The 16,572-nt window shown below is 36.1% G+C and overlaps 4 protein-coding genes across 5 annotated transcripts; 2 read left to right on the forward strand and 2 right to left on the reverse strand.

Moving 5' to 3' along the window:
* Window positions 1–209: 209 nt before the first annotated feature.
* LOC108840504 (NAC domain-containing protein 21/22) lies at window positions 210–4,275 on the forward strand. The gene is made up of 3 exons (XM_018613329.2): window positions 210–675; window positions 2,352–2,617; window positions 3,435–4,275. The coding sequence occupies exons 1-3, from the start codon at window positions 465–467 to the stop codon at window positions 3,933–3,935; spliced, it is 978 nt and encodes a 325-aa protein (XP_018468831.1). The 5' UTR covers window positions 210–464; the 3' UTR covers window positions 3,936–4,275.
* A 3,502-nt stretch (window positions 4,276–7,777) lies between these two features.
* Window positions 7,778–9,945, reverse strand: LOC108840881 (cruciferin PGCRURSE5-like). Its single transcript, XM_018613690.2, has 4 exons — window positions 9,606–9,945; window positions 9,159–9,460; window positions 8,616–9,062; window positions 7,778–8,357 (listed from the first exon to the last, which is right to left on the reverse strand). Exons 1-4 carry the CDS (start codon window positions 9,907–9,909, stop codon window positions 7,953–7,955), a joined length of 1,458 nt encoding a protein of 485 aa, XP_018469192.1. The 5' UTR covers window positions 9,910–9,945; the 3' UTR covers window positions 7,778–7,952.
* Window positions 9,946–11,793: 1,848 nt separating this feature from the next.
* LOC130494285 (prohibitin-1, mitochondrial) lies at window positions 11,794–13,656 on the forward strand. Of its 2 annotated transcripts, XM_057003369.1 has the most exons (6): window positions 11,794–11,836; window positions 12,216–12,404; window positions 12,579–12,695; window positions 12,787–12,957; window positions 13,043–13,255; window positions 13,357–13,656. In XM_057003369.1, exons 2-6 carry the CDS (start codon window positions 12,228–12,230, stop codon window positions 13,549–13,551), a joined length of 873 nt encoding a protein of 290 aa, XP_056859349.1. In that variant the 5' UTR covers window positions 11,794–11,836; window positions 12,216–12,227; the 3' UTR covers window positions 13,552–13,656. The 2 variants fall into 2 exon arrangements, with proteins under 2 accessions (XP_056859349.1, XP_056859348.1); XM_057003368.1 differs by lacking the exon at window positions 11,794–11,836 and having other exon boundaries at window positions 12,172–12,404.
* A 223-nt stretch (window positions 13,657–13,879) lies between these two features.
* LOC130508116 (NAC domain-containing protein 73) lies at window positions 13,880–15,774 on the reverse strand. The gene is made up of 3 exons (XM_057003367.1): window positions 15,357–15,774; window positions 15,090–15,279; window positions 13,880–14,571 (listed from the first exon to the last, which is right to left on the reverse strand). Exons 1-3 carry the CDS (start codon window positions 15,504–15,506, stop codon window positions 13,988–13,990), a joined length of 924 nt encoding a protein of 307 aa, XP_056859347.1. The 5' UTR covers window positions 15,507–15,774; the 3' UTR covers window positions 13,880–13,987.
* Window positions 15,775–16,572: the final 798 nt, after the last annotated feature.

Below are 16,572 nucleotides of genomic sequence, written 5' to 3' on the forward strand. Positions count from 1 at the left end.
GCTTATTAGAACAAGGAAAAAAGAAGGGGAAAGTTTGGTTTGTTTCGCTAAGTGGATAACAATGAAACCAAAAGAGAATATTGATAATAGTGTCCCTTGAGACACCTCACTAAGATTTCTTGTAACTTTGGTTTTTCTTGAAACTTCCCACCATAACTAACTGCATATATTACACAAGCATGGACCCAATTATTCTTACAATATTTTTGTAAGAAACTCTAAGTTGCCATCTACCATCCTTAGCTACATCCATATATTATATTATTATATACATCATTTATACTAATTCCTCCTAACTATAAATATGTACACAATTAACCTATATATGTACCTAGACACACCCCTCTCCATTTCCCTCTCTCTTCCTCATCTGCTAAGTTTTCTTGGGACCTTATTGGTAGTATTCTCATAAGTTAAAGGTTTCTACATTAAAAATACATATCAAGTAAAAATTTATTCATATAATGGGTTTGAAAGATATTGGATCCAAATTGCCACCGGGGTTTCGATTTCATCCAAGCGATGAAGAGTTGGTTTGTCATTATCTTTGCCACAAGATAAGGGCCAAATACGACCATGGTGATGTTGAGGATGATGACGCTGGTGAAGCCTTGAATGGTGCTACTGATCTTGTGGAGATTGACTTACATGTTTGTGAGCCATGGGAGCTTCCTGGTAATATATCGAATACTTTACTGTGTGTTTAATTATATTTATGTACTTGTGATTGCTAATCATGTGTTTACGATTTTGTTTCTGTGGATACCTATATTTCCACTCCTGTTTTTTGTGGGTTTCAAATAGTGTTCGTAAAGATTCTTGAAACTTTCCATTTAAGATGAAGATTCTTATGTTCAAAGAAAATAGAGAGAAGATTCTTGGAATTAATTGAGCATAATAAGAAGATAGATTCTTAAAATCAAATTTTATTCTCGGCATCGGTTATTATTATACAATTAGATGATGTTTACTTATGTGTATTACAGTATTAGTCAGATTTTATCAATTGTCCGGATGATATATACTCACATAAATACTAGTTTTGGCTTTTATCTTTTTTTTTCTTCTAGCTGTAGATTTATCAATTTTCGGATCGTTATTATAGCACTAATAATAGTTTTATACACTATCCGGCGTGACACGATTAGTGACTTGAGACACATGCTAGTTTTTTAAAATAAAAAGTTTTTTATTAATTAGAAATAAAACATGGAGGCTATATATACAAAAGCCGCGAAGTATACAAAATCACAGCCGTCGTTATAGCATTCTCGTAAATCAGATTACAGCATGAAATAAATTAATAGTTAGTATTATATCTCTCTCTCTCTCTGTGAAGTATAGAATATTCATATAAAACATGCATATGTATACGCGTGTGTGTCTGTGTTTATTGTATGCATATGGTGATTCTCATTTTGTGTGTGAATTACGGAAGCTTTTCCAAAAGGTGACCGAGAATCTTGTTGTCATCTTTTTTCTTTAACTTCAAAAAAAAAAATCGGTTCTCTTCGTAGTTTTGACTTTTAGGGACTTTGTTTAAAAAGGATAACTTGTCGATTATAAAATTCAAAGTTAGTTAATTTGTTGCATAAAGAACATTAATTAACAACTAAAGAATAAACAAAAGATTAGGCTGGTGTGTAAACACGTAGACCTTTTTGCTCCATATCACAAGCAACTTTAGAGACTCAAGAAACCTTTATTACTTTCAAGACCAGCACGATCGTCTTGTAATTAGTCGAATATATGTATATATATCATAGTCAAAATAAACAATATATATACTATTTAGGATATGAATGATAATAATTATGTTTCCGAAAAATAAATTATGGTCTATTACTCTTCTCTCAATTAAGGCAGAATAAAGGAATCTTTTTAGGTAGTCAGACACTTTCGTGATCATCCTCTGTAAGGATCAGATTAATGCGAAATTGATAGGAGGGATGTTTGAGGGAGCAATGATTTTCTCCGTTGAAGTCAAAATCACAATTATATTTGCCAAAACAGAATACAATATCTCACATCCTCCGGCTTGTCTACCTCACAATTATATCATCACAAAAACCTTAACCACACTGTTTATAAACCAACAGACTGTAATTCCGGTTTTAAAAGTAAAATTACAGTGACCCAGTTATTAAATTTTCACTGTAAATAGATTTCTTTAATTATTTTGTTAACAAAATACATAAATATAATATTTAACTCCATGCTTTATGCAATACATATAATATCTAGAATACGATTTTGTCTCTTTTACAAATTTGACAGTTTTTATAGGTATCTCATCAAACCCTCATAACATTTTGCAAATGATTTATAAAATCTTGTGTGTTGTGTAAAAGATGTGGCAAAGCTGAATGCAAAAGAATGGTACTTCTTCAGTTTCCGCGATAGAAAATATGCGACTGGATATCGTACAAATAGAGCGACAATAAGCGGATACTGGAAAGCAACAGGTAAAGATCGGACGGTGATGGATCCACGAACAAGCCAATTGGTAGGGATGAGAAAAACACTGGTTTTCTACAGAAATAGAGCACCAAATGGGATCAAAACTACTTGGATCATGCACGAGTTCCGTCTTGAGTGTCCTAACATGCCACCTAAGGTACTTGATTATTCCCCAACAATAATTCATTCTCTCTTTCATACTACAAACCATTATTAGTAATGATCATTTCGTCTTGCTAAGATAACTTGTAAGTTTGTAACGTACCTAAACTCACCCATGTGTCTATTCGTGGTGGATGTCCCATGCATAGATATAGATACCAAATTAATTGTATCAGCGGTTTTGTTTCTTTTTTATGCCAAAACTAATTTTAAAATGGAGATAGTATTGTTTTCGTTTTCCTTCAATTGTGGAGAAAAGTGATAACACGTGACTAGTCTGGACCACTTCAGTGGAGTTAGGATAATTTTGTATAATTAAAAAAATATATTTTAAAATTTCTTAAACATTAATCATAAATCGTCAAAATGGTCATCGTATTAATAAAATAGTATGCAATACCATATGACAAATCATAATCAAACTTCAAATTTAAAGTTAATTAATCTAGATCTCTTTTCGATTTCGTGTCGGTCTCTTCTCATTTTCGATATGAGATTCCGTATGTGTAGTCGTGTAGATATTTATCGTTGTTCTTAATTTATTTAGGAGTCATCTTGTATGTATGAGTTGTGCATGACATGGGGGTGCATGATGAGATGGCAGTAAGTACAAAGTAACGACGAACTTGTACATATAAAACAAAAAGAGAAAAAAAATGAAAGAAAGAGACAAAAGTGTCTTTAATGCGTGTTTGGTCATTTGCATGCACGAGACCGCACGTAAAGTAGACATCCCATGCATTTTTATAAACATCATGTTAATGTTTTTTCTGAACAATGTCCTCTCGTTTTCTATCGGTATGTGAACACAGGAAGACTGGGTTTTGTGCAGAGTGTTCAACAAAGGCAGAGACTCATCACTACAAGACAATAACAATGAACATCAGACGCAAAGATTTGAAGTTAATGACGCTCCGGATCTTAACTACAATAATCATTCGCAGCCTGTACTATTATCCCCTCCTTCCACCACCATTGACCCTCCACATCATCATGATCAGTGGGAGCAGCTAATGAAGCAGCCTTCAAGGAGCGCCGACCATCCCTATCATCACAATTGTCAACATCAAACCGTAGCATGTGGTTGGGAGCAGATGATGATTGGTTCGATGTCGTCATCGTCGAGCCATGGTCCTGATCACGAGTCCTTGCTAAATTTACTTTACGCCGACAACAACAACACTGTCAACATCACTGATGATAATTATGGACAGAACTACGGGAAGATATTGTTGTCGTCAGACATCACGAATTTGGATCATTACAAGACATGTATGGCGTCATCATCCGATGGTTGTATATGTGGTCTATGATCTTCACATGGAATGTGGTGGCTTGAGTTTTGAGACCGAGAATCTCCTCGCTTTGCAGTGAAAACATACTACACGAAGGTTTTTACATATATTTGCCGATTTATTGATTCGTGAAATATGCATATATATTATCTATAGACTTGTCAAATATCATACATTTAAGTTGTGTGGCTTTTGGGTATAGGGTTTGTAAAACTAGCTAAGGTTATTTAGGAGGTTGTTATAAATAGTGTGATTTTTAGGTTATTTCATAGATTTAATTAATACGTGAACCCGTTTACTATGAATATTATTGTCATAATATTTTTTTCTTGCAACTGATTTTATTATTGTCATAATTGATTTCTTTGTAAATAATACTCTGAATATTCACCAGATATATACAGTCGTCTTTCATTAGAAACTTGCGTATCATTTGTTTATAATTTTAACGTTCCCTTAACAAACTGTCGTGTGATAAAAAATATTCCATGCATCTAGATCATATGCATTAGTGCATATTTTTATTTACGGAATCAAACAAGAAAATGTAAAAAAAGAAGGAAGATTATAAAGATGTTAAGAATAACTAGATGGGGATTTGTTAAAGAAAAAAAAATTGTTAGAAAAAAGAACTAGATTAGATGGGGAAGCATGCTAAAAGAAAACTAGATGGGGAAACGACTTGTGACAAAATAAAAAAGATGGGGAAACGACAAATTGGAAAGGTCCAGTGTTTGGGCCATAGTTTAATTCTTTTCCTCGGGGAGATAATTAGCAAACTAGTTTGGGCCTTCTGCAGGCCCACATAGTGAATAACCTCGACAAAATATAGAAGCGTTTAGGGCTGGGCAAATAATCCAAACCTGAAAAACCGAATCGAGCCCGATCCGAAAAAGTAGCACCGAACCCGAATCAAAATTGATTAAATATCCGAATGGATTCAAAATTTCGATATTTAAAGAACCGAAACCGAACCCGATCCGAACCGAAGTATTTTGGGTACCCGAATGTATCCGAAATAAATTTATATACTTAAATATATACATTATTTTTATATATAATGTATATTAAAATATTAAAAATATATAAGATACCTTTAAGTTTTCCAAAATACTCGAAAATATATGCAAATAGTCAAAATAAATGTTTAAAATAGCTAAAGTATACTGAAAATACCAAAAATAGTTAAATATCTATTGATTATTTATCCAAATATTCAAAGAAAACCAATTTATATGTTAAATTAAGGTATTTTGACATATATGTTATGAAAATTTATATGTAATATATTATCTTTCTTATAGATTTTGAAAATTTAAAGTAAATAATGAATTTCGAAAATTTTAAATGGGTTATCCGAACCCGAACCGAACCCGCAAAGATCCGAACCGAACCCGAATCGAAATTTAGAAATATCCGAATGAGGCTGAAATCTTTGACCCCGAAAACCCAAAACCCGAATGGACTAAACCGAAACCCGAATGGGTATCCGAACGCCCAGCCCTAAAAGCGTTATTCCTTCATGAAAAAATCCTTCATTATTTACAGAGTGAAATGTAAACATGTATGATATAATACTTGCTTTTTTTTCACGAAAGGTCGAATATTAAAAAAATATAATCATCTATTTAAAATTTTCGTTTTTGAGGAACTTAGAACCATCTTAAATAAAACATAACTAGATCTTGATCCGTGCGACCGAACGGGTATTAATTTTCAGTTTTAGTTTTTATTTATTTATACTAAATAGTATATTTATAATATTTGATCGTTTTATATTGACTAAGCTAGATATGAATATTTGAGTATCCACTCGAATTCGGTTAAAATATATTCAGGTTTGAGATTTTCGAGTTTAAAGATTCTAACTCTATTCGGGTATTTATAAACTTTGGTTCCAATTTGATTTGGATGTTTGCGGGTTTGATAACCCGTTTAAATTATTTTTAAATTTTTAAAATTTATATATCTTTAAATATTCTTAAATCTAAAAAAATATAACATGTAAATTTGAATAATGTAAACTAAAGTATCTAAATTAAAAATTAAATAAATTTAACTTGAATATTTGGATGAAGAATAAATATATATTTTAAGTATTTTTGGTGTTTTGATTATTATTTATCTACTTTATATGTTTACTTTTGACTATTTTTTATATTTCAAATATTTTAAACAACTTAAAATAACTTATATCTTGGATATTAACTCGAAAAATAGCTAACATATTGAAGTATATAAATATGATTTAAATACTTTCGAATATCCGAAATATTTCGTTCGGATAAGGTTTAATTATGGTTCTCTAGATACCAAAATGGTAAATCCGTTTGGATATTATCTAATTTCAGTTCAAATTTGGTAATATTTTTTCGTCCAGATTTGTTAAAATGAAGAGTTGATATTATAATTTTCATGAATTATTTGTCCAATAAAAATGTATTTTTTTGGATTTGACATTGATCTAATTGAGAAGTTAATGAAATGTATTTAATTCAAATTTAATTTTAGAAAACGCATTAATGTAAGTGGAAAAGACAAAGCATTAAAATAGGAAGTATTATATAATTGTGTATTTAATTCAAATTTAATTTTGGAAAACACATTAATCAAAGTAGAAAAGACAACATTAAAATAGGAAATATTATTTAATGTCAGTGGCATAGAAACGTAAATAACACTAAAAACTAAGGAGTATTCTATATGTGTATTTCTCTTTTAATAATATAGATGATCAAAATGCATATGGTTAGGATTTTTTTTGCCATCTAAAGTAATTTATATTAAGAGTCAAGCCCAAACCGTCGTACAACTAAGCTCAAAAGCCCAAACACAAGTCCTAAACCCAGGCACATGGACAATTAAAAAAACTTGGCTAAAAGCCCAAATCACACATCGAGTAGCGCCATGTCGATGCGTCATAGATCTTCGCAAGATCGCCCACGTGTTAGCTCATACCCACCGCGTAAGCCACGCGTTATCACATCACCACATCGAGACCCAAACCGCCGGTGCTAACACCGGAGAAGACAAAACGAACAGCCGTTTCGCCGGAACACGCCGGTGCCAAAGAACACGGCACCCATCTTCATCGCCTATAATCGTTTCTCAGAGAGCTTCATCGGAACAGTTCCGAAATCTCATCTGGATCTATCGTATCATTTCTGGCGGCGACTGAAGAGAACCCTCACATATTCCGCTTCACCGTCCGAGCTACTATACAGAGAGCTACAATCGAATCGAATCGAAGTTTCCTCCGCAAGAGCAAGCTCGACATCGAAGCCAAGATAACCAAACCAAACAGGGGCCACGCTCGAAGGTAGAGCCAAAGCCCGACGGAGCCGGAGATACACGGTGCTATAAAAGCCACCACTTCCCGGAGTTCAAGTCGGACGACTACCATGACGGAGGTGCGACGCCAAAGCCAAAAATTATTACTAACTATATAAAAACGAAAACCGATAAGAAAAGAACGGAAGCTAAAAGGAATCGGACCGGCAGTGGCTATGGAAGCCTACTCCGCCGGTCGGAGGCCACTATTCACAGCGGTGAAACCCTAGTGAGAGGTCAGAGCTTTTAACAAGAGAGAGAAAGAAAAAACCTGATAAATGCATATGGTTAGGACTTAAGCATACAAATTTATAATAACAATTAAAAAGAGGAATCTACCTGCTTTTGTCGTCCTTTGTCGTATTCTCCGTTTTATTGTCCACTCGAGTCCTAAACGGTCCACATATGATGGTCCAAATTGGCGACATGAACTGTCATAACTCCAGCATCCGGCTCACTGACCGAACCTTAGCCATCGGTCTCAGAGAGAGAGCATGAGTTGAAACAACACTAGCCATCACCAGATACTGTAACTCGAAACTCCACTTTTATTTATGAGAAGGGTTACATACAAGAGACGTGCCGGTGTGTTCATTAAACACATATTTTACATACGTTAAAAGCTTAGAGTGGACATGATTACAAACTGAGCATTACAATAGTAACCATGTCACCACTTTATTAGTAAAAGTACAACTTTTTAACTCAAGCCTCGACTATCTCCTCGATCAACTGGGGTTGTCCACCGCGCGCATGAGTCAAAGTGGTCTCAGGCGTGTTGAACTTGATCCTTCTTGCTTCCTCGAGAGAGATCTGGAAAGCGTTGGTTATGACCTCTAATGGCAATGCCCTCAAGGCCGAGGTTCTACCGGCCAACGTGCTGACCATCGCGTTAGCGTTTGTCTTGAAAGAAATCCATTCGAAGTTGTTTCCGTGGGACTGGACAACATATGCGAATCCTTGTGGGATGACCACAAGCTGTCCCTTCTGCACCTGCTGGTCCAACACGTTCTGTCCGTTGTCGTTCACAACTTGAATCCTTGCTTGTCCTTGGGTGCAGTACAAGATCTCGTTCGCGTTCATGTTGTATTTCGGAAGCACCATCGCATTCTGAAAGAATGTTCGTTAGACCATGCCCATCATTGTCACATACATATAGCTAGCTTACGATTATTCACAAGAAATTTTGAATTGTATGTATATGAATTGGATACAATGTAATTATATATTTTGACATTTAATATGTGTACTGACAACATTTTTATTCTCAGTATACATTAACTGTATTTTGATTTCTTAGTTTAAAAGAAATATATTTTAAGTAAAATTCTTGAAATCTTGTAATGTATTTTTATTTAATGTACTTACACCCTGGAGAATGCCACGGGTGGCGCTGAGTCTGATATACTGCAAGATGGGTAAGGTGTAGCTGTTGACGCTGGTCACACGGCCGAGGTTGGGCTTATACACGTCAGCACGGGCTGGGTCATCAATGTTCTCATGGGTCCTCATGCTGCAGATAGTCTCCTCCAAGCCGTTGTCTTGTGGGCTTTGTGGTGGGCCACGTGGGTGTCTCCACTGCTCACTCTCATATTGCTGTCTAAGAGGCGGCCTCACAACCTGGAAAGGTCCCTTAACACGAACGATGTTTCCTCTGTTGTCTTGTTGGTTCTGAAGCTCCTGAGCCAACCTAACGTCGATTTTCAATGCCTGGGCTAGGACCTGAGGGTCGAACCCGCTCAACATGTTCTGTTGTTGTTGCTGCTGCTGCTGGTGAGAACCGCCCTGTGGGTTGTTTCCGGCCAGACGGAACGTCTACAGCACAGAATCACGAACGTAAAACATGTATATTAGCTAAAATGATACGTTAGATCTTCTAACAGTGAACCATTGTGTATGATATATGATTACTCTTGGGTTGCGGTCGAGTTGGTTTTGGTAGTTGGCAATGTCCAGAAGGCAGACGATGACAAGTGGCTGGTCACCGGTGTTGTAGATCCAATGGGCAGAGCCTGCAGTAATGGCAATGACGTCTCCATGTCGAACATGTTCCACCTTCTGGTGCATGTCACGGAACCCTTGCTGTTGCTGTCCCTGCTGGCCCTGTTGTCCCTGCTGGCCCTGTTGTCCCTGTTGTCCCTGTCCTTGCATAGGCTGCGAGTCCATGAAGGTTTCCGCGCATCCAGGGACCACTCTTCCGCTAATACCCATTCCTATAAAATTTTATAGAAAAAAAAAAGGAGAGATTTCAAGAGAGATATATTTGGGGTAAGTGGATTGTATCTTCATTAGAAATGGTGATATATACATATTCGATGGACAGGTTAATTAATTATGGGTGGATAGATAGATATGGACCTTGAACAACGTAGGCAATTTTGGGGGAACTGAAGAAGGTAGGAAGGTAGAGACCGCCTTGTTCGATTATAAGGCGAGAGACAGAGACACCAGCACATCGGAGCTGAGGATGGTTGTGATCCCAGTACTCAAGCCGACCAGCCTCGCTCTTGATAGTTTCGGTGGGCTGGAGCACGTCTAAGTTATCGAGATTACACGCGTTCCCTAGCTGAGGAGGAACTCCTAGCGACTGCCTTGCTAGACAGCCGTTAAGGACGAGGAGAACCCCGAACGTTGCGACGAGGAGATGAGCAAGCTTAACCATTTTGTTTGTGTGTTGTGAGAGATGGATGAAGAAAGTAGGTGGAATTAGTAGGGGTTTATATATGTGGAGTGAGCATGAAGGTTTTTGCCACGTAGGAGTGGGTTTGCATGAAGTCGTGGGTCTATGGTTTTTACACGTCACTCTGTGAGTTCAAGCAAGTGTCTCACAATGTTGATGCGCGTAGCACAATCTCCGCATACTCCAAACCACGACAAAATTCAAATGTATCTATCTCATTTTTAGGTTCATGTTATCACTTATCAGTATAGAGCAACTCTGGTTGATTGAGTAATCATTTGTAGTCGTCTTAAATTCATTTAATCATATAGTAGTTGAGTAAAACGAGATATGGTCATATGGGAATCTACTTTTTTGACAATTAACAAATCAAATTACATCACTAGTGTCGAGGATTAAAATATCTAGCGCTGCAATCGAACAGTTTAGGAGATACAACCAAAACTTGTTTCCAAAAAAAAAAGTTACCAATTCAAAAGGAAAAGAGACAAAAAGGTGACACTTGATAGACGCGGCGACATCCGGAGGGGTTTGGTCCGTTTTATCTTCTGCGACTTGAGTCGCCAACTGTTGGGTTGCATGTTTAGCCATGATGACATGTGTCCATGCCCTTGTCATAACCACAACCCATTCTCAATTATAACTCATCCAAAAGGAATAGAATTGATCATTTGATCCCAAGGAAGGTCTATCAGAAGAAGTGTAATTTAGATCGGGAATTCGGCCTAACAAAACCTCAATTTTGCACGAATTGCGAAAACAAATCTGAATTTTTGAGCTGACCAAAAAACACTAAACTTTCATTGACTTGTCAATTTAGCACGCCGTCAGTTAACTTAACAAAGTTGGGTAGGACATATGACAAGATATTTTACCACTGGACTAGTGGCACTTTCAATGTACTTAGTAACATATTTAATTTTATTTGGTACTTATTGAATATAATTTTTTTTCTAAAAACCTAAAAATATCTTTAAATTTTTAAAATTGAAAAAGGAATATTTTTATAAAATTAATTTTGAAATTAAAATGAAAAAATAATTTCTTTTTTCTTAAAAAAAAAATAAAAATTAAAAAATTCAATATCCAGCTTAAAAATCGAAATTTAATATTCTTTTATAAAATAAAATTTTATTTTTTCTTAAATTTCGATTTTTAAGCTAGATATTGAATTTTAAAGATTTTATTTTTTTAGGAATTTTTTTTTTCATTTTAATATCAAAATTAATTTTATAAAAATATTTCTTTTTTCAATTTTTTGAAATTTTGAAGATATTTTAAAGTTTTTAGAAAAATAAATTATATTCAATGAGTACCAAATAACATTAAATATGTTAGTAAGTACATTGAAAGTACCACTAGCCCAGTGGTAAAACACCTTGTCATATGTCCTATCCAACCTGTGTTCGAATCCAGCGGGCTACTTGTTTTTATTTTTCAAATCATATAAAACGACGTCGTTTTATTTTAACGCCAACAATAAACGACTTATGTTAAGTTAACTGACGGCGTGCTAAATTGGCAAGTCAACGAAAACATTGTTAATTAATTTGAAAGTTTAGTGTTTTTTTGGCCAGTCCAAAAGTTCATGTTTGTTTTGGCAATTCGTGCAAAGTTGAGGTTTTGTTTGGCCGAATTCCCAATTTAGATCCTTGAACAACTGTTCATCATGAGAAATTTTTATAATCTCTTGTTTTGTTACATGTACTAATACGTGGACCTATGTAACTATTAGAGTTATCGATTGGGCTTTTAATCCGTGGGATCATTGGGCTTTAAGCTATAACGTGGGCCCAAAGTTCTTTCCTACTCTCGAATAGAAAGCTTTCAGCTTTAAACCCTAAACCCCCTTTTCTCACCATCTTCCCCTCTCTTCTCCCGTTCTCCGCGACATAAGCAAAGTTTCGAGGTACGCGCGTCTCCTTTGTCCTTTATGTCTACTCCGAAATGGGTCTGTGTCGGTCGAAGTTCTTATCAAAATTCCTAATGAACAAGTAAAATTCTTTAGGTGGGTTAGAGTTTTCTGCTCGAATTTTACCAAACTAGTCGTAGCTATTTTGCCAAAGATGCTGTTTTAAAATAGAAACTTTGGGGATTCTGAGATGGGTCTTGCTTAAATTTGCAATCTTGTTATGAATTTATTCTGTTACTTTACAACTATTTTTGCATTTGCAAAGAGTTAGTAGATCTGTGTCTGACAAATTTTAGTGTTTGTTTGTTAATCTGTTCCGACACACCTTGAAGGTTTTTTTTAAAAAAAATTTCATATTGGTGGAGGATTGTTGTAGAAAGAATAAAAGATGAATTTGAACAACGTGAAAGTGCCGAAGGTGCCAGGAGGTGGTGCAGTATCAGCGTTGCTTAAGATTGGGATTATCGGTGGGCTTGGTCTCTACGGTGCCACACACAGTCTCTACAATGTCGACGGAGGTCATCGAGCCATCATGTTCAACCGTTTAGTCGGTGTTAAAGATAAGGTTAGTTAATGTTCTCTTCTTCAACTCAATGTTCCTAGCGGATCGGTTTGTGTGACATTATTTAGGTTGATTTGTTACCTCTGATATTATCATTTGTTGTTTCGTAGTTCTTCTCACTGAGCTTAGCAATCACAAGTATGCAGTTAGTAAGAAGTAATCTTGTTATTTACGCAGGTTTACCCTGAGGGTACACACCTTATGGTGCCTTGGTTCGAAAGGCCTGTCATCTACGACGTTCGTGCACGACCTTACCTTGTTGAGAGTACTTCCGGAAGCCGTGATCTCCAGATGGTACTCTGCTTTAACTTCAACAAGTTTGAATTTCTTTAGCATTAATGTCGACAAAACAACTTCATAAGCTCTGTGCGTTTGCGACTTTCAGGTGAAAATTGGGCTCAGGGTTCTCACGCGTCCCATGGCAGACCAGTTACCTGAGATCTACAGAACACTTGGAGAGAACTACAGCGAGAGAGTTCTGCCTTCTATAATCCACGAGACTTTGAAAGCTGTTGTTGCTCAGTACAATGCAAGCCAGCTTATCACTCAGAGAGAGGTATGGTATATACTTTGCCTCTTGTAAATATTCCACTTCTTAAGTTATATCGATACAAGTTTTAATCATGCGACTCCTCTCTCAGGCGGTCAGTAGGGAGATCAGGAAGATTCTGACACAACGTGCAACAAACTTCAACATCGCGCTTGACGATGTCTCCATCACTACCTTGACTTTTGGGAAGGAGTTCACAGCTGCCATTGAAGCAAAGCAGGTGGCTGCTCAAGAGGCTGAGAGGGCTAAGTTCATCGTTGAGAAGGCCGAACAAGACAAAAGGAGTGCAGTTATCCGCGCTCAGGTAAATAGACAACATTTATACATTTTCCATTTACCTTTTTAGGTTTTGAGTTTTTGATAGTGTTGTTGTGTAACAAATTGTTCTATAATGCCCTTGTGTAGGGAGAAGCCAAGAGTGCTCAGCTCATAGGTCAAGCAATCGCAAACAACCAAGCGTTCATAACGCTCAGGAAGATCGAGGCGGCAAGAGAGATTGCTCAGACCATAGCTCACTCGGCCAACAAGGTGTACCTGAGCTCTGACGATCTTTTGCTTAACCTACAGAAGATGAATTTGGATGTGGATCCAAAGAACTAGAGAGAGGCTTCTTAAGTAAACAAACGTGTTGTGGTTTGTGTCAGTAAACAAAAGCTGAGATCTTTGGATTGTTTAATACGTTTTAAGTTGTTCTTTTGGATCTCATGATATAAGCCTTCGTCCATCAAAAAAAGGAAAGGAAAAAGAAACTGTCTTTGCATTAAAGGTTGCCGATAAAATATCTCAATGAATTAATGTACCAAGAGACAAAGGGAGATCTTTGTACTTTTTTTCCATGATCAGTCCAAGGAATTAATATCGTATACAAAGCAATATAATGAAAAATGAAAATATAATGACAAAAAGTTACATAGACAAGATTGCACTGTAAATTTAAATTATTTTCATTGTGTTTATGTGTGTTGTTACTATAGTATATATATAATGCTTTACCTTCTCTTATTTGGTGACCAATCCATCCACATAAAATTTATTTTTAAGGGATAAAAGGTTGAGAGCCATGAACCAAGTGGTTCTGTATCCCGGTTTGATTAAACGAGATGATCGCAGGAATATTGTTATAATACTCACTAGCTCCATCTGATCCTCCACCACCACTGCCTTTAACGTTATGAAGATGGTAATGAAGGTGGCGACCACCACCACCACCACCACCAAGTTGATGGCCGTGACCATGGAGGTAAGGCCGCTCCTTTGCAGTAGCTACTGCAGCAACCGAGCCACCGCATTGGCGTGGTTGAGTCTGGTAGAATACTTTGGAGACGACCAGCTCGCCTTCTCTCTCTTCCTCGTTGGTGCCAAGATGATACTGATGCATAACCCAATTAGTCTTCTCCGGTTTCTTTTGTTTGCCGTAGTTCGTGTAGAGCACTAGGATTTTCTTGTACCCTCTCACTCTTCCTCCGGTGAGAACAGGCCTTGTTTTCCCGGTCTTGTGCCACCTTGTCTCGCCACCGACTTCCGAGTCAGTGTGGACTTTACGTCGCTTTCTTGTTCCGGTCGTGTATGCCTTCGACGGTCGGTGGAAGAAATGACGGACCGTCCCGTCCTTGCTCACACCTATGTGAACATTAATTATTGTCGAATTATTACTAATTAATTAGCATTTTTAGACGTAATTTAATTAGGTGTCACACTGGTTGACGAAAAAGATAAGAATGACGTTGTAACTAATCAATTGGATTAGAAAATCAAAACAGTATGATATAGTTCTTCCTTTTTTTAGTTGTAAAAAATCTATTTAACTATAGGAAATCAATGACGAAAATGGATTGTCAAACCAATATGATAAGAAGATATTACATGCTTGAAAATTTCTTTAAAAAAAACATGGCTTGAAAATAAATATAATCTATTAAGAGGGTGTAAAATTCGCTAAATGTACGAATTTTATCGTTTTAAAAAGTAGATCTATAATCAATTTAAAAAATATATTTTTTTAAACACAAAAAATCATATTAATTATAAATGATTTGTTCTTCTTTTATGTCGGGTAGTTTGGACCATATTAAGACAAAAAAAACAAACTTAATATTCCGACAGGATTGTAATTTGAAAAAGAAACAACATAGAATCACCTGGCAATTTCTCAGGATGGGTATAACAAATGCCGTTTTCACCTTCGATGGTACGGATAAACTCATCGATGAGAGGATGAAGCTTTCTTGCGTCGTCCCTTACCTTTCCTTCAAGATGCTCCAGTACCTCTTGATCCGTCGGATCGAACTTCACTCCGGCAGGCAGTCCCGGCAAGTCATGGATCCCCGCCTAGACCCATCATATTTTAATCAATCATCGAATAGTTTCCAAATCTATAGAAGCTACAGCTATAGAGAAATACGAACCTGTTCATGAAACTTGAATTTATGGCCACAAGAAGGACACGTTTTGTGACAAGAGACTGGAAATGAGGCTGCAGGAGAGTCAGCCGCTGTTGGGGAGGGAATGATTCTTTCAACTGTCTGAACATCGCTACGGTCATTGCACCAAGTCATGTTGTCTTGTGTATCTTAGTTTCCTCTTGTGCATTACCTCTCTTCTCTTCTCTTCATCCACACTTCTCACAACTTCATTAGAATAAACAAAGGCGTGAGAGAGAGAGATAGAGAGAAGGGGAAAAGGGTTAAAGATAGCTAAAGCATATGTGTCCTAAGTAGAACTCTTTGAGGTTATCTTGAGAAAGAGGAAGGAATTGAGTTCTTGTTCATCACTTTTTAAGCTGAGTTAATTGCTCTTTTTTTTGCCCTTGATTTTAACTTTGTACTATCCATGAGAGAGAAAGATAAGATAGGTCTATTATTAAATTTCATTTATAATGTATACGAATGTACTTGTATGCTATATAGTAAGAAAATATTCTTTTACGACTTAAAAAGTATTCTAAACAAGGAAACATACATGCTAAGTAACAATGATAGGGAGAGGTACACCTACAATTGAAAGTAAAGTGTAAGTACATTTAACTACGAAACTCTTGAATCTTTAGTTTTACATTTATCTAACACTGATAAGATATTGGAACTTTTCTTGTTACAAGTATATATGCATATACATACTTTGGAGTAAAAGCACTTAATAGAATGAACATTACATTGTTTTTGTTTTGATATAATGGTATTCTGAATAATATGTTTATTAATAATGGATTATCGTAAGAAAAAGAAGAAAACATTGCTTGGGTTTTAAGTTTGGTTTGGCTTCTACATGGCATGTATGGTGTGTGAGAGAGAAATGGACAAAGACTGGTCGAACAAAAAATATATGAAAACAAAAGAAAAACAAAACGATGTGTAAGCTTCCGTTTTTTTTTGAAACCTTGTAAGCTTCCGGTTTTGATAAGAACATTCTTAAGTTATGACCCAAAATACGTTTATCTGGTCGTATTTTGTATGCGCTATATATATAATGTATCATGAAAAACTACAAAATCTGCAATTAATCAATTTATTAATCTGCTAATTTAGTGATACATGTACAGAATGATTAGAATCTAAAAATGAATATGAGATGGAGTGTCTTTGGGGCAAGGTGTTGCTGATGGTCTGTGAGAGCTCAGACGTG

This window comes from Raphanus sativus, chromosome 2, assembly GCF_000801105.2.
Source record: "Raphanus sativus cultivar WK10039 chromosome 2, ASM80110v3, whole genome shotgun sequence".
Classification (NCBI taxonomy): Eukaryota; Viridiplantae; Streptophyta; class Magnoliopsida; order Brassicales; family Brassicaceae; genus Raphanus; species Raphanus sativus.